The sequence below is a fragment of the Notolepis coatsorum genome, assembly GCF_963971535.1.
Source record: "Notolepis coatsorum genome assembly, chromosome: 9".
Classification (NCBI taxonomy): Eukaryota; Metazoa; Chordata; class Actinopteri; order Aulopiformes; family Paralepididae; genus Notolepis; species Notolepis coatsorum.
Window position 1 is genome coordinate 8278128 of NC_140173.1, and position 18738 is coordinate 8296865.

Sequence of the window (18738 nt, forward strand, 5' to 3'; positions counted from 1 at the left end):
AATATTACATTACATTACCTAGTATGTTACATTACCAAATTGGTTCTATTAAAATCACATGATATAATAATATGTGAATTCGGAGTAATAGGGATGTCTCCCCAAATTAGTACTGTCTCTTTAAATTAAGTAACTCCTTTCACTTCCTGAAGTCAAACAGTAAACACTTGGAGGGGTTGTACTTCCGGTGTCACCGTGCGCATGTAGTAAATAAGCAAGCATGGATTTTTCTACCAAATGGAGTCATTTACCTAAAGGTCCGAGTTTGAAAAATTTAACAGAAGTCGGATTTGGCATCCCGAAGGAGACCCAACACGCTGCTGTCCAGGATCTGACCAAAGCTCACATAGAATCATTTGACGTCGCTGTCACAGAGGGACTCTCTCGCGCCGTGCAGGTCCGTGTCTCTCTGCTCTCACGTGGTCCTGGTGTTACTGTTAGTACAAGCAGTCTTACCACCTGGTGTTACTGTTAGTACAACCAGTCTGAACACCTGGTGTTACTGTTAGTACAACCAGTCTTAACATCTGGTGTTACTGTTAGTACAACCAGTCTGAACGCCTGGTGTTACTGTTAGTACAACCAGTCTGAACGCCTGGTGTTACTGTTAGTACAACCAGCCTGAACACCTGGTGTTACTGTTAGTACAACCAGTCTGAACACCTGGTGTTACTGTTAGTACAACCAGTCTGAACACCTGGTGTTACTGTTAGTACAACCAGTCTGAACGCCTGGTGTTACTGTTAGTACAACCAGCCTGAACACCTGGTGTTACTGTTAGTACAACCAGTCTGAACACCTGGTGTTACTGTTAGTACAACCAGTCTTACTGTTAGTACAACCAGTCTGAACACCTGGTGTTACTGTTAGTACAACCAGTCTGAACGCCTGGTGTTACTGTTAGTACAACCAGTCTGAACACCTGGTGTTACTGTTAGTACAACCAGTCTGAACGCCTGGTGTTACTGTTAGTACAACCAGTCTGAACACCTGGTGTTACTGTTAGTACAACCAGTCTGAACACCTGGTGTTACTGTTAGTACAACCAGTCTGAACGCCTGGTGTTACTGTTAGTACAACCAGCCTGAACACCTGGTGTTACTGTTAGTACAACCAGTCTGAACACCTGGTGTTACTGTTAGTACAACCAGTCTTACTGTTAGTACAACCAGTCTGAACACCTGGTGTTACTGTTAGTACAACCAGTCTGAACGCCTGGTGTTACTGTTAGTACAACCAGTCTGAACACCTGGTGTTACTGTTAGTACAACCAGTCTGAACACCTGGTGTTACTCTTAGTACAATCAGTCTTAACACCTGGTGTTACTGTTAGTACAACCAGTCTGAACACCTGGTGTTACTGTTAGTACAACCAGTCTGAACGCCTGGTGTTACTGTTAGTACAACCAGTCTGAACACCTGGTGTTACTGTTAGTACAACCAGTCTGAACACCTGGTGTTACTGTTAGTACAACCAGTCTGAACACCTGGTGTTACTCTTAGTACAATCAGTCTTAACACCTGGTGTTACTGTTAGTACAACCAGTCTTAACATCTGGTGTTACTGTTAGTACAACCAGTCTGAACGCCTGGTGTTACTGTTAGTACAACCAGCCTGAACACCTGGTGTTACTGTTAGTACAACCAGTCTGAACACCTGGTGTTACTGTTAGTACAACCAGTCTTAACACCTGGTGTTACTGTTAGTACAACCAGTCTTACTGTTAGTACAACCAGTCTGAACACCTGGTGTTACTGTTAGTACAACCAGTCTTACTGTTAGTACAACCAGTCTGAACACCTGGTGTTACTGTTAGTACAACCAGTCTTACTGTTAGTACAACCAGTCTGAACACCTGGTGTTACTGTTAGTACAACCAGTCTTACTGTTAGTACAACCAGTCTGAACACCTGGTGTTACTGTTAGTACAACCAGTCTGAACGCCTGGTGTTACTGTTAGTACAACCAGTCTGAACACCTGGTGTTACTGTTAGTACAACCAGTCTGAACACCTGGTGTTACTGTTAACCAGTCTTACCACCTGGTGTTACTGTTAGTACAACCAGTCTGAACGCCTGGTGTTACTGTTAGTACAATCAGTCTTAACGCATGGTGTTACTGTTAGTACAACCAGTCTTAACACCTGGTGTTACTGTTAGTACAAGCAGTCTTACCACCTGGTGTTACTGTTAGTACAACCAGTCTGAACACCTGGTGTTACTCTTAGTACAATCAGTCTTAACACCTGGTGTTACTGTTAGTACAACCAGTCTTAACATCTGGTGTTACTGTTAGTACAACCAGCCTGAACACCTGGTGTTACTGTTAGTACAACCAGTCTGAACACCTGGTGTTACTGTTAGTACAACCAGTCTGAACGCCTGGTGTTACTGTTAGTACAACCAGTCTTAACGCCTGGTGTTACTGTTAGTACAACCAGTCTTAACGCCTGGTGTTACTGTTAGTACAACCAGTCTGAACGCCTGGTGTTACTGTTAGTACAACCAGTCTGAACGCCTGGTGTTACTGTTAGTACAACCAGTCTTAACACCTGATGTTACTGTTAGTACAACCAGTCTTAACACCTGGTGTTACTGTTAGTACAACCAGTCTGAACACCTGGTGTTACTGTTAGTACAACCAGTCTTAACACCTGGTGTTACTGTTAGTACAACCAGTCTTAACGCCTGGTGTTACTGTTAGTACAACCAGTCTGAACGCCTGGTGTTACTGTTAGTACAACCAGTCTTAACACCTGATGTTACTGTTAGTACAACCAGTCTTGTTAACACCTGGTGTTACTATTAGTACAACCAGTCTTAACACCTGGAACAAGCATGGGATTTATTGCAATTCCTGTGCTGCAAATTCAATTCAATTCACGTGACGTGATGTTTGTTGTTGTTTATTATTATTATTATTATTATTATTATTATTATTATTATTATTATTATTATTATTATTATTATTATTATTATTATTATTATTATTATTATTATTATTGTTGTTACCCAAATCTCTCAATTGTTACCCAATTGTTATTGTTGTTGTTATTATATGACCCAAATCGGCACCCTGTCAGGATCTAATCTATGGCTAACAGTACTGTATATTTGCATATCGTATATGTCACAAATGTAACAGTACTAAATACCTGTATGTCATGTATGTCCCTATGCCATAAATGTCATGATGTCATGTATGTTGAGTGTCATAAATGTCACTATGAATTGAAAATGGGGGTCCCTGATGTAAACAATACAAACATCTTTCTCTGGTCTGCATCCCCTTAACAAGTGTGTGTATTGAGCCGTACTGTATTGTATCCATTCTGCAATCTGTTAATAAAGTTTCATTCATTCATTCATTTCATTCATCTCTCTCTCAGACCATTCCTCCGCTGGAGTTCACATTTCAAAATGATAGGATCAGTCTTGCCTTCGTCGAGGCCGTCATTCATAAACCCGTGGTCGCCAAAGGGAGCATCTGCAGAGACCTGGCGGTGTTCCCGGCAGAGTGCAGAGGCAGGAGGTGCTCCTACAGAGGGAAGCTGGTGGTAAGCTGGAGCTTCTCTTAGTCACAACTAGCTAACGTTAGGCATTTGACGACGATACAGCCAGGACACGAAATTTTATGAAGAAAAAACGAAAAATTATTGAAAAATGTTTTCTTTGTAAAAATTTGAAACTGACATTTCCACTATATTTCCATTTCTGATATGAAATTGTAAACAAAATGTTGTGTTTTATAGTAGCATCTTATAGTCTGTCCATCTCGCCATGAATGGCAATAAACTAAGGGTTTTATAGCCCCTTTCGTGACTGCGATGTGCAAGCCAGGGGCTTTTGAATATGCAGTCACTTATAGCTCCCTAGTAGCCAGGTTAATTTGGACCACCAAGCACTGCTTAAAAGCTCGCGGTGGGTCCGAAATATATCAGATATAAATTTCAAAGGTACCCAGCGTTCAATTAGGGTTTCACACACACACACGGCGGGGTTTGAAAGCTCGGCGTTGCTAATAAACATTTTAAATCATTTTTATAAACTGGTCAACACTGCTCAAAACGGCTGTATTTCCGTATTTGGCTGCCTGGTGCGCCTGCGCTGTGATCACAGCGCATGTGCATCATGCACCCAACGCCGGAAATAATGCAGTGTTGTCGACCAGTTTATAAAAATTAATTTAAAATGTTTATTAGCAACGCCGAGCTTTCAAACCCCGCCGTGTGTGTGTGTGTGAAACCCTAATTGAACGCTGGGTACCTTTGAAATTTATATCTGATATATTTCGGACCCACCCCGAGCTTTTAAGCAGTGCTTGGTGGTCCAAATTAACCTGGCTACTAGGGAGCTATAAGTGACTGCGTATTCAAAAGCCCCTGGCTTGCACATCGCAGTCACGAAAGGGGCTAAGGGTTTTGCTGAGTGTGACGTTCTCAGGGCAGTTTTGCTGGTGTTAAGTATAATAAATAATGGGTTATTTTGATAATGGATTATTATGATCAATTTTTTTGTCTCTGATAACATATTGTCTCATTTCCATATTGCCCCATATATTGTGACACGATTATTGTTCGTCACACACCCCTTCTTAACAACCATGCATCTCTCTGACAGCGAGGGCAAAGATATACCATCTTCGCTGAGCATTTCAATTGCTAATAAATGTAGTATCTGTATTTTGATCAGGACATTTTCTGGTCGTTCTCAGGCAGATGTCAGCTGGTCTCTCAATGGCGTTCCCAAAGGCATCGTCAAGCAGGCTCTCGGCCATGTGCCCATCATGGTGAAGTCCAAACTATGTAACCTCCACGGTCTGCCCCCCAAGGAGCTCATCAGGCACCACGAGGAGGCCGAGGTAAGGGATGGAATAATAGGGTAGTAAGACAATTGACTCTATCTCAAACCCGCCCTTTTCTTGATCCTCCAATCACAACTGTTGCTTCCCTCAGTCAAACAAATGGTCAATAGACCTGTCTCAAACCCTGCCCCTTTTCTTGATCCTCCAATCACAACTGTCGCTTACCTCGGACAAACTTGGTTTGTCCGAGGTAAGCGACAGTTGTGATTGGAGGATCAAGAAAAGGGGGCAGGGTTTGAGACAGGTCCATTGTCTTAAAAAAAAAAAATGATGTCATTGCATGCTCTATGTTGAAGTCTAAACTCCCGCTCTCCCCCTCTCATAAACAGGAAATGGGGGGTTATTTCATTGTGAACGGGATTGAGAAGGTCATACGTATGTTGATCATGCAGAGGAGGAACTATCCCATCGCCATGTCCAGACCCAAATGGAAGAACAGAGGCCAGGGATACACTCAGTATGGTAAATGGGACGGTGGTTCGGATGATGTGTGTGTGTGTATCACAAGGGCGTCATTTTGTTTTCAATGGTGGAGGGGACACATTTGGGGGCGTGGTCAGTGGTGCGTTGGCGATTTCATACCTAGTTGCACTGTGCTTTAATTAACTTTATTAACCGATTGCAGAATGGGTACAATACAGAGTATGGCTCAATACAAACAATTGTTAACCCTTTCACTGCCGCACTACCAAAACGGTTAACCCTTTCACTGCGACAATACACAGAAGGTTAACCCTTTCACTGCCACACAACAGCCTGTTAACCCTTTCACTGCCACACGACAGCAGGTTAACCCTTTAAGATAAGATAAGATATTCCTTTATTGATCCCCTTGGGGAAATTCAGGCATCATAGCAGCATGGGGGGGAGTGGGGGGGGGGGGGGGGGGGGTACAGGTAGTAAACAACACAGTGTACAGGTAGTAAAAACAACACAGGCAGTGTAAACAATTTGGTCAATATGGTCAATATAATTTACTATCTGACTAGCTGAAGAAATATTCACATTATTCACAGTGTCACATAAGGTGCAGTATGCGTGAGGTAGTGTTATAATTTACTATCTACTGAGTATACATTATTCACAGTATCACGGTATCCACTGAAATATACATTATTCACAGTATCACAGTATCACAGTGTCCACATAAGGTGCAGTAAGCCTATGGTAGTGTAGGTTGTCCTCCTTGGGTTCCTATAAGTCCCAGGTCAATGTCTGGTAGCAGTCGCTGTCGCTGCCCCCTGTTGTGGAGCCTGGAGGCTGCTAGTCGCTGCCCACTGTTGTGGAGCCTGATGGCCGCTGGTATGAAGGACTGTCCGAGGCGGTTAGTTGAGTGTCGTGGGGGAATGAGTCTGTGGCTGAACGAGCTTCTCATCTTGACTAGCTCGTCGTAGAGGGGGTGGTAGGGGTTCTCCATGATGGCAGCCAGCTTCCTTATCATCCCCCTCTCTGCCATCACCTCAAGTCTAGGTAGCTCGACTCCCACCACGGAGCTAGCCTTCCTCACCAGCTTGTTGAGCTTGTTGGTGTCCCTTGAGTTGATGTAGCCTCCCCAGCATGCCACAGCATAGAAGAGGATGCTGGCCACAACAGACTGGTAAAAAGACTGCAGCAGTCTGTTGCACACATTGAAGGACCTGAGTCTCCTCAGGAAGAACAGCCTGCTCTGTCCCTTCCTGTAGAGGGCCTCTGTGTTATCCGACCAGTCCAGTTTATTGTTCAGGTGTACCCCAAGGAACTTGTATGAGTCCACCGACAGAAGGTCGGCGACCGTCGGTAGTGTGATAGTAAAGGGTTAACCTTCTGTCGCGTGGCAGTGAAAGGGGATGCAGACCAGAAAAAGACTTTCGTCTTGTTTACATCAGGGTCCCGTCTATCAGGTGGATTTATTATTATTATTGGATACAGGAGTTTGGGTACCAAGAGCTTCTTCAAATAACGTTATCTTATCCATCATTATTCCAAGATAAACTTCATGAACTGTCATTATGAGTTGAAAATGGGGGACCCTGATGTAAACAAGACGAAAGTCTTACTCTGGTCTGCATCCCCATAACACTTTAAGGACCAGCCACGTATATATACGTGTTTCGGTGCCATGCGTTGTGGACCAGAGGCACGTATATAGCCGTGGCAAGTTGTTATTGTTTTATTCCATATTAATAACCGGATCAAGATCCCCGATCGACTCTGCAGATCTACCCGCCTCTGTGGAATCGGCAACATGCAATACCGGCCAGATCCTCTTAGGGGCGCCATCGCTCCACTGCAGTATCATTGTGGGCGAATGGAATTTTTTTTTACCCTCCAACGGAGTATCATATTACTCTGATCACAAACCAACAGCATGCACCGTGTATCACGTTTCGAAGCGGAGATTTCACCATGGAATAAGGGGATTTATCATCAACCAATGGACATATCGATCTACCAGATGCCGATCGATAACGGGGAAATGCTGCCGGGTATCACACGGGCTGACGGTAAGACATTTATCACCTAATTTATAGCCGGATCGGAGCTTGCTGTGCAACGCTAGCAATCGATCTGTGAATGTGGCTACTTACACGGGTATTGGTAATCAATAATACTGATCGACGTTCCCCGCCCATCATCCATAGATGCTCTGGGATAGTCCGGATCATAAGCAGTTTGTGTTATTTCATTAGCATATATACAACGGAAATGCAGTTGAATATAACGTTAGTAGCCTTTAGCTCTATAACTAGCTTTCCAGAAAATAGATGATACGAAATCTGCGATAAAGCTTATATTCACGGCGCTATAAAATGACAACCTACCGATGGATTTTCTTTTTCTTTAATCCATTCTGAAGGGACGGTTTATGCACTCAATTGACAATGAGAATGGACAGATAGCAACACTATAAAGTATAGATATAGCTGTTAGAAAACCCACATGTTTGTTTACATTCCCCGGTCCTCTAGCCACTAATTAGACTAAGCCCATCGGTCATCAAAGTGTTAACAATTGTGTGTATTGAGCTGTACTGTACTGTACCCATTCTGCAATCTGTTGATAAAATGTTCAATCAATCAACCAAATTATTTGTATCAGAGTACTGACATTCACAATTGAACGCTTTACACATTCCTCATAAATACTGTCTTAATAACCATCTCTCCAATGGAGTTTATATCAAAATAACAGTATCAACCCCCCGGAACCAAATATAATGGGAAAGTTAATTGCAGAAGCTCTTGGTACATAATAATAATAATAATAAATCAAATTTATATAGCGCCTTTCATAGAACCCAAGGTCGCTTTACAATCAGGACAAAAAATAGGGCAAGGAAAGTAGGGGGGGAGGGGGAAGAGGGGATGAGGGAAAGTAGGGGATAATGGACCTAATTTAATCTAAAACTAACTGATGGGGAAAGCCTTGGTGAAGAGGTGTGTTTTTAGAGCGGATTTGAAGGTGTCCAGGGTTGGGGCGTTGCGGATTTCGGGGGGGAGAGAGTTCCAGAGGGTAGGGGACGCCACGCTGAAGGCTCTGTCCCCAAAAGTCCGTAACCTGGTGCGAGGGATGGAGAGGAGACCTAGATCAGAGGATCGTAGGTTCCGGGATGGAGTGTACTGGTGGAGGAGATCAGACAGGTACCGGGGGGCGAGGGCATGGAGGGATTTGTAGGTGAGGAGCAGGAGTTTGAAGGTGATGCGGAACCTGACTGGAAGCCAGTGGAGATGGATGAGGGTGGGGGTGATGTGACATAAACTCCTGTATCCAATAATAATAATAAATTAAGACTTGATTCACATCAATTTGTGTGAATGAGTGACTGTTATAGTATTTCTACCTGCTCTCATGATACGATATCATGAAATCCAAAGGATAATTAGCTGGCCAAACATTATCAGTGCTCTCGAAATTATAATTAGCCAAAACTATAATATATAGGCCTATATCTCGTTGCACATCTTACATGATAAAGCGTTTGCTGAATAATTCTGTTTTGCCTAAATATACAGTATATATTAGAGGTGGGCATAGATTAATTATTTTTAATCTAGATTAATCTATCTGCAATCCTGGAGTTAATCTAGATTAAAATGGCTCATTTGAAGTCTGCAGAAGGCATTCAAAATATGTGTGTTCTACCTAGGGATGGGTATCGTTAGGATTTTATCGATACTACTACTATTATCGATACTGCTTAACGATTCGGTACTTTATCGACATTGCTTTATTATTTATAACTTTATAAATAAATAGTATTTCTTCAGCAACAGCAGTAGCAATGTTCTTTTATATAACTTTATAAATAAATATAATAAATAAATATTATTTCTTCAGCAACAGCAGCAACAATGTTTTAAATGTGTCTGAATTATAGACTTTTTATAATAAACAACAAATGTAAGATAAAAAAAACTATATACACTGAATGATTAGTTGTTACCTAAAGCCCTTGGACTCCACTGTAGAGAAGGGGTGCAGGCAATGTTCCCCCTAAGCTGCGCACGGGCGCACATGGCAAAACGCTCCCGCGCACATCTGAAATCTGTTGCGCACAGAAACGTTTGTGTAAAATATGCATGTAGTTAAATTGACTGGCGCGTTGCACCGAATACTACGGTAACCTGTTGCGTGTGACGTTACCAAGAGAAGCCTCGCTTTCAGTGCTTTGTGGGCGTCGCTACTGCGCTCTCACACAGACACACACAACAGAGCAGGAAGCACAGATCCGACCAGCATCGCTGGCTCCTCACAATGCAAACGCGAAAATGTACATTACAGATGAACTGCAGAGAAAATTCCCAATTTATCGTCCCGGGCGAGACTAATTGGAAGCGGAGTGCAACGAGTGCAAAGCTTGACCATATGTTTCTGTGACTAATAAAGGTGCTGGCGATCTCAAAGCTCACATGGACACAGAAAAACATTACAAACAAAGCAGTGCGAGGCGAGAGTTTGATGGCAAAGTTGACCGAATTGATTGAAGAATGCAGCTATACAGAGAGAGAAAGAAAATAATTGAAAACTATTTTGATGCCTCAAAATGATGTTTTGGTTTGATAAGATGCTTATGATACAATCATTCTAAGGATTATGTGTGTAATAAATTAGTTTAGTACACTAATTGCAACAAATCTGAAACTGCATAGTGCACTTTTAAATTAGTATCTTTGTGCGATTACTCACTGTTTTATAATATACATTACATTGAAAAGATACAAAGATATATATATTTTTTTTTATCCACTTTTTCTCCCATTTTCTATATTTTCTCCCATCCCAATTTCGTATCATCCAATTCAACCCTCCCCTGTCACGAACGCTGTTTCTTGCCTCCCACAAGCCGGCTGCAATGTGGACTAAGTCATACATGGCACAAGTCCCCTCCGGTACTTGAGGTAGCAGCAGTCTCATCTTTTCACCTGCGCAGCTCGATCTCTCAGTGGCGAGGAGTAACGCGTGGGAGGCTCACGCTGCCCCCGACACTTCCTGATTCTACTGCGCAGGCGCACCAACCGACCTGTAGGAGTCGCTGTCCACAACGCCCGATCCCCACCCATCAGTTTCCCACCCCCTAATACGGCCAATGTGTATTAGTATGAATGACCAGCTAAACTGAAGGCAATGTGGAGCGCTGGGCTCGAACAGGCGAGCCCAGCGTCTCCGCATTCGTGGCGAGCGCCTTGCCCACTATGCCACCTAGCCGCCCACAAAGATATATTTTTTAAAGCTGGATTTTCTAATACAGAAGAGGTATTATTTAGAACATTACTTCATATTTTTCTTGTTATTTATTTTTTCCAGTAAGACTTGAAAATATATATTATTACATACCGTAGTTTGATTTTGTTATTTTCTTGAGATTTGTCAGATGGATTACTTTAGGCATAATACAGCATGTTGAGTAACTTTGGTTATAGAGAGATTATTTTGTATTATAAAATTATATAAACAATAATTTTATATCAATACAGAGGAGGCATACTTTAAATATATTATAATGATAAGGCATCTTTGAGTAAACTTTGAGTATCATTAAGTATCTTGAGGCTGAAGGCAGAGTGTCCTCTTTAAAAAAAAAATCACAATATGGTCACCCTTGAAGTCGCATTATAATTCACCCCTATTTTATCCACTCTACATTGGCTCCCCATTAATTATCGTGTCCATTTTAAAATTCTTGTTTTAACTTTTAAAGCCCTCCAAGGTAGATCCCCTGTGTACATTTTTAATTTACTGCGCCCCTACTCCCCCAGTCGTGCACTTAGGCCTAACAAAAATAATGGTTGGTTTCAGGTTGCCGACCGACCCTGCCGATTTAGGTGCGACCCAATATATTTTATGAGTTTTAAAAAAAAATTATATATTAAAAAAAAAAAAAATAATTTTTTTTTTTTTTTTTTTCTTTTTTTTTTTTAGAATAAAGTTTCATAGAAATCTTAGTCAAACATTTAGTATTATGGATATTAAACATGCTGGCAGAGTACATGCATCCATGTTGTTGTGAACATTTTAACCCTTTCACTGCCACACGACAGCCGGTTAACCCTTTCACTGTGACAATACAGAAGGTTAGCCCTTTACTATCACACAACCGACGGCGATGCTCCATCATTAGCATCATTAGCTCCGCATCCGTTTTTATTCAGACAGGCTTTTAAATAATTCCTGGTTGTATACGTTGTTTATTTATTTATAATTGTTGTTTTGTTTTTAGTTGCACTCATATTTAGTTATTTAATTGTAACTATGCCTATGCTTACGATGTGTCAGAATTGTTTTATGTGTAGTGCGTTCATCTCTATGTTGCTATGTTTTACTTCTGTGAAGCACTTTGTGATTTTATCTGAGAAAGGTGCTATACAAATAAAGTTTACTTACTTTACTTACTTACTTACTTAATAAAATAATGACGAGTCAGCCTCCTAAAAAGACAAAAGTTAGTGACATGACTCACACCAAAGTAAGGACTTTGCTCTGTATCGTCAATTAGTGGTCAAATAAATATTTGATTAAGGAATATAATATGCCTTTTTGTATTATTTCTCTCTATCAGCCAAATGTATATATTTTTATGTTAGACATTGAGGGAAATTAAGATTCTCAGATTTATCACAAACTGCCGCTTATCAACCAACCGGTTAATCGGCAGGTGACGTATGTTGCTCAGTAGTTGCTGATGTCTGCTCAGGAGGTTTGAGTGTTTGCTCAGACCGAAAATAAATTGGAGGGAACATTGGGTGCAGGCCTTTGACAACAAACTGGGTCACAGCCCTGTGACACTCGTTCCCCCTATCCTCTGTCATCCTTCCTAGCTGCTAGGGTGAAGGGACTTTGCTTGGCTGGGACCGGTGGTGGTAGAGGGAGGAGGGGTGGGCTGGGACATGGTGGCTGCAGCCTCAGCCTGACTAATGACAATCTATAAAAAGTTGTCATCTTTCAAATATATTTGTAGCTAAACAATTAGCTAAGCAATTATATTTAATTTATTGGCCTATTTGTAATAATTCGCTATTCGCCTAGCTAACTCCGTATCTTGGCTGCTTACCTGCAGTGGACGTGGATGGAGATGGAACACTGCGAGCAAAGCAGTCGAAAACGGCGCATTTCTGCAGACTAATGTTATGTTTTGACAACATATGTTTCGACAAATTGCTTGTATTGCCACCCTTACTTGCAAATGTTTTATTGCACTTGTGGCAACGTGCATTGTCAGCATCGACTTTCGTAAAGTGTACCCAGACTTTCGTTTTGTTCTCTCCGCCATGATGAGCGCAGAGCTCGGTCTGTGTGGCTTCAACACGGAGCCACGGACAGGCCCCTCCCTTAAGTACCCGTATGTGTATTTTGTGTGTGTGTGAGCGGCTTGCGACAGTGTGTGTGGTTCGCTGAGTCACTGCGGCTCGCTTCTCGTGCAGACAGAGAGAGGAGAGGAGACCAAACATTGAGAATAGATTAACGGCGTAAATCTTTTTTTATCGCGCGATAACAGTCCGCCGTTAACGGCCCAGCTCTAGTATATATTAGGGATGTCCGATATTATCGACCTACCGATATTATCGGCCGATATCGGCATTAAAATGTGATATCGGAAAATATCTATCGGTTTTAAAGAGTTTTTTTTTCTTTTCTTTTTTTAAACATTTCTATAACCTTTATTTACCCAGGCAAGCAAGTAAGAATAAATTCTTATTTAATTTATTGTCAAAAGTATGCATAATGTTGTGTTAATTCCACAACAAGAGATATGTAATGTTAACACTTTGAGTGCCGGGACCCGTCTTTAGACGTCTTTGCTGGCCATGCTAAAGTTGCCGGAGGACGCGTTACGTCGTCCTTATATCAATATTTCAAAAATCTGCGATCGGATTCATATGTCCCCTCCGCTGGCCTGAGATCCACCAGCAGGACCCACTGAGCTCTCTGGCGGTTCAGGAGCGCCATCTGGTGGCCGATCGGCGCAATCGCCAAACAGGATGTTGAATAGAGGTTGTCATGACGACCGTAGTACTTCCGGGCGCTCGCTATAGTTCATGGGACTCTGGCTCGTCACGCTACACGGTGATCGATTGGCAATAACTCGATAAACAACATGATTTGGACGTATATACCATTATACAAGCTGGAGATGGACCGGGTAAAAATATATCCCATAATGATAAGATTTCTACTCGACGATGATCGCCCAACGGCGCGCGGAGACTGGGGTGAGTTTCAGCGTGTAACGTTACCGTCTTCGATACTAACTGCTATTATCAACATTTGACCCACATTAGATGATTGGTATAACGCTGCCCACGGAATTATAAACGCCCCCTCGCCCATCCGGTCAACATCAGATGACGTGTAGTAACTTCTAGAAGTACGTCTAGTTGGAATTTTTTATATCGCGCTGATTGCCATCAAACTGTATTTCATCATCAATATAATGCATTTGGGGCTATATATCACGTTCTGGAGAAAGCTGCAGAAAGAGATGAAAACATACTTCTACATTAGACCATACTTTACTATGAATATGTGAATGAAAAAGTTTAACGTTGCTACACAATGAACAATACATATAGGACTTTGAATGGGCCCTAATAATGGCAATGTAGCAATAGAATTTAAAAAGTTATAGCCCTGCAAAGAAGGGGACTTTCTCCATAGACAAATAGCGCTGGCAATCTATGGTATATCATGAATTTAACCTTAGGCAGCCAAAGTGTTAATTACCTGAAATTATTCCATTTTTTGGGGGGGAAACCCTGCATATATTGGTATCGGTTGATATCGGTATCGGAAATTAAGAGTTGGACAATATCGGTATTGGTAAAAAAGCCAATATCGAGCATCCCTAGTATATATATATATTGATGCAAAACAGAATTATTCAGCTCTGTGTGTGTTGTGGGCAGGAGCGCGCAACTAACAAGAATAAGATGGTATAATGGAATACGAATACAGTCTATTCCACTATAGGTAGTGTGCTGTGTGATGACAATACATTTGAATCTAATCTAATTTTGATCCGTCGCAAAGCACTTCGGCCCTCGCATTATATAATGAGATGGACAGGTGCGTGTGTGTGTGGGGGAACGTAAACGCGATATCTGCCATGCGAAACTAGGCTTGTTGTCATCTCTGAAGTGTTCGACATTCTGACTCCTCCCCCGGCTGCAATCGTCTACTCTCGCTTGTTTTCTAGGCAAGCTGAAATTAATCTCAAACACGCCTATTGTTATGCAAAGACGGTAGCCATGTGCCAAGTACCCACCTGGCTGCGTCTATTCGAATCCTAACGCATGTATGCTTCCGCGTTCGCGTTTTGCGAATCTGATTGGCCACTGCAGTTTCTGGTGCGATCTGATTGGCCACTGACGTTTCTGGTCATGTGACATGTGCGCCCGCCGCCCAATCGCGTGACAGGCCCATTTCCGCCTCGACCAGCAGCAAACTACCCAACGCCTAGTTTATCACTGGTTAAGCTTAGGCGACTCTTTCGAAGTTGGTTAAGGTTAGAATTTGGAATCAGGGCTGGCGTTCTATCGCCCTGCTCTAAGACAAACTCTAACCTTAACCAACTTCGAAAGAGTGCCTGCCTAAGCTTAACCGGCGAAAGAACTTGCCGTCACACGATTGGCGCGACCAGAAACGGCAGTGGCCAATCAGAGCGCAAAACGCGAACGCGGAAGCATACATGCGTTAGGATTCGAATAGACACCACCTGGCTACTGTCTTTGCACAACAAAAGAGCTCAGGTCGTCAAAGACCTGAGCTCGGAGAGGAAACTAGCAGCCGCTTTCCGTGTGGTCCTAGTGCCTGTTGTGTCTCTGTTTATTATCCGTTTATTATCGTGTAACATTGTTTTGGACGGTAAAAAAGTGCGGGACAATAACTGCCTTCTGAAAACATGCAGTGGACATGTCCCCCATGTCCCCCCCCCCTTAATTACACCCCTGGTGTATCATGTCCAGTACATGCCAGGGCTGGAAATTGAGGGTGTCTTGTCCCGGGGACGATACAAATTGTGTCTGGGAGGTAAGGCTGTCCCCGAACCCTGTTTTTAGGGTTCGAACGTTCGCCAGGGTTTATCGAACGAACGTTCGAACGTTCGTTTTTTAAATTTTTTTAATAAATTATTTTTTTAATAAAATTATTTTTTTCATTTTTTTAATAATATATATTTTTTTTATTGTATTATTATAGATCCTACGGAGGGCGGCATTGCATAGTCTATTGGTGAAAAACATGTTTACAGTGGTGGCTGTTCATGTAAACATGTAATTAAACAAAGCACTCAGAAGAAAATAAACAAGCTACTGCATCAAAGTTACTACTTATGATAAACAATAGCCCTTGCACACCGCAGTCACGTAAGGGGCTAGATAAACAAAGGCATTCGTTTTGTGGCATTAACGTTATATATAGTTAGTGTTACACGTTCAATAACAGGTATAAACTCTTGGTCGACGGGGAGGGGAGAGAGGCGCGCGCCTCGGCTCCTCAACAGACCCGTCTACCTCGGAACGGGGGACGGCAGAGAGACAGAGAGACACCGGCTCCCAACACGCCTGCCGCCCGTCCGCCCTCGGCCAGAGTTGTTTCCAACGCAACCACCTCCCGCCATGAAGCTCGCGCTCCGTGGCAGAAAAAGGCTGGTATTCATTAATGATCCTTCTGCAGGTTCACCTACGGAAACCTTGTTACCGATTACTTCCTCGGCGGGGAGCTAACTACGGCTCCCCGGTAGCTACGGTAAGTCTGTTGAGGCTTCTTGCAAGCAGATCAATGGCGGCATTGCCGGAAGTAAAAAACTAATAAACGCTTGCCAATTGGTGGTAACAGCAGAGGCGGGTGCAAGCGGTGTGACGTAATTGGCAGAATCGCCTGTCAATCAAAATAGAGCTCTGGTTGAGAAATAGTATCCCGCTGCAGCCCGGCAGACCATACTGGTTGAGCCGAGCACCTGACGCGCCGCTTCACATCACCTCAACCCCGTCTGCATCCTTTATTTTTTTTTCACCGAACGTTCGAACCTATTAATTAAAGTCCGAATGTCAGCGGAACGTTCGGGCTCAGCCTTACTGGGAGGATGTTACAAAACAGGATTTAGGAATGGCCCTGGGACGATAGATGAACACACGGTGTCATAGATACGAAGCACATTTCTTGTGAGGTGTGGCTAGGTACAGGGCGGCTAACCGTGAGTGAGTTAATGATATTGCTGCTCATGTAGATGTGCTTTGCATTTAAAAAATAAATAAAGACCAATCGAATGTCAGGCTGGCACCAGGCTAAAATATGGTATTAATAGTGGGAAAATCTGCCCAATGCTAAAATTAGATACAAAGATGGTTCTAGTACATAATATATATATTACAAAATGTCAGAAATCGTCACTAAATAACTTTTGGATTGTTCTGGGTTGCTTGTGAGAAGAGATAACGTTAGCTGTAAGCCCTAACAGTGTATTGGTTTAGCTGAAAACATCTAAATCTTTGGCGTGAGTGGAAAGAAAATACATTTTACTCCAATGCCTCAAGAGATCAAGCCAGATGTTTGTTAAGCCATGTTTATTTTTGTCCACAGGTATCGCCATGCGCTGTGTGAGGGAGGAGCATACAGCCATCAACATGAACCTGCACTACCTGGACAATGGAACAGTCATGCTGAACTTCATATACCAGAAAGAGCTCTTCTTCCTACCTCTAGGCTTTGCACTTAAGGTAACGTTGGATCCAAACCATGCAGAGTAGCAGCAAGTGACATGATGGTCGATGTTTGAAAACTTGATATCATATGTAGTCCATGCTGTAGCAGTAATTCCTAGAACGCGCGCGATTCAATTTTAATTCGAAGCTTCGAGATTTTTACAATAAAATTTATTTACATTTTTTTTTACATTTAAATTTTTTTTATGTTGTGGGACTTGTACATCACTTTGTTCAACTTTGTCAGTGCTGTAAAGTTTAAACCTTTTTAAATCTTGGACAAACAAAACACTTTGCTTTCATGAAATATTGTAAGCCGTCATTTGAGGCTTTATAAAAGCAGCACAATGAACACAAATCTGTCAGTGCAGAGTCCGACCTCATCTTAAATAACAAACAGCATTGCTTGTTGTAGTTAACAAAGATAGGCAGAGTTGATTTTGTAAAAAAAAGATTTTTAATTTTTTATAATCAAATTTTATTTTCATATTCGAATCCCATGCCCATCGAACGAAGCTTCGAAGTATTTAAGACAGCCCTACTATACACGCTATATTAAAAATTTCAAATGCATATGATCGCTATACATTATGCTCCATCATGCGTGAAGGAAAGGGGGGGGGGGGGGGGGGGGTCGTTTATGATTCCTTGATTGGCACTAACGGCTTTCTTTAGTAAGACACCATACGTTGATCGGACAGATTGCAATGAAATAAATGGACAATCATACTGGAAATAACGTTATTGACTCCTCTTACCTCTGCCTCGTTATTGGCAATTAATGTGTTAAGGCCAATACCACAGTTTTGTAACATATCAGACTATGTTATTTTTTACTGTGTAGTGGTTTGTCACTATGATAATGCTTCCAGTTTATCTTTAAAATGGGCATTTATAACCACCATTGACTCAAATTAAAAGCAGATTGATTGTCACATTAACACAAGACGATAAAAACCCAACAAGGGGTATTGCCCCTTAACAAAAAGGGTGATAGTCTTGTCTGATAGTATTTTAGTACACCATACAACATCTCCATACATCAAATGTCCTCTTTCAGGCCCTGGTGGATTTCACAGACTTCCAGATCTACCAGGAGCTGATAAAGGGCCGCGAGGACAACTCCTTCTACAAGAACTGTGTGTCAGAGATGTTGCGCCTTGTCCTGGAGGAGGACTGCATCAACCGCAACAAGGTGCTCAATTACCTGGGGGAGCGCTTCCGGGTCAAGATGAACATGCCGGAGTGGTACACCAATGAGCAGTGTGCCAGTTTCCTGTTGGAGTAAGGACTTTCTGCCTTTTCTGGGCTAACACAGTACATGTCATTGGTTAGAATACAAATGTAGTTTAAGTCTCATTATTAAGATTAAACTGGACTTTGAAGAAGTCTTTATACATTGCAACGTAGTCATGCATGTTTTTCCATTGGGTTTATCTCTTTTCTTCTGGAGGGGAAAAAGCACGAGCATGGGGAGAACGTGCAAACTCCACACAGAAAGGCCCGGGAGATACCGACAGTGTTAACCGCTACACCACACAGAAAGGCCCGGAAGATACCGACAGTGTTCACCACTACACCACACAGAAAGGCCCGGAAGATACCGACAGTGTTCACCACTACACCACACAGAAAGGTCCGGGAGATACCGACAGTGTTCACCACTACACCACACATAAAGGTCCGGGAGATACCGAC

The 18738-nt window shown here is 42.4% G+C and overlaps 1 protein-coding gene across 1 annotated transcript in view; it reads left to right on the plus strand.

The window, feature by feature from the left end:
- Nucleotides 1-200: 200 nt before the first annotated feature.
- polr1b (RNA polymerase I subunit B) overlaps nt 201-18738 on the plus strand; it is a 49977-nt gene continuing 31439 nt past the window's right edge. The window contains exons 1-6 of the mRNA XM_084321727.1: nt 201-397; nt 3390-3557; nt 4715-4861; nt 5194-5326; nt 16919-17055; nt 18101-18324. Coding sequence (XP_084177853.1) covers nt 221-397; nt 3390-3557; nt 4715-4861; nt 5194-5326; nt 16919-17055; nt 18101-18324 — 986 coding nt within the window. The 5' untranslated portion in view covers nt 201-220. The remainder of the gene's footprint in view (nt 398-3389; nt 3558-4714; nt 4862-5193; nt 5327-16918; nt 17056-18100; nt 18325-18738) is intronic.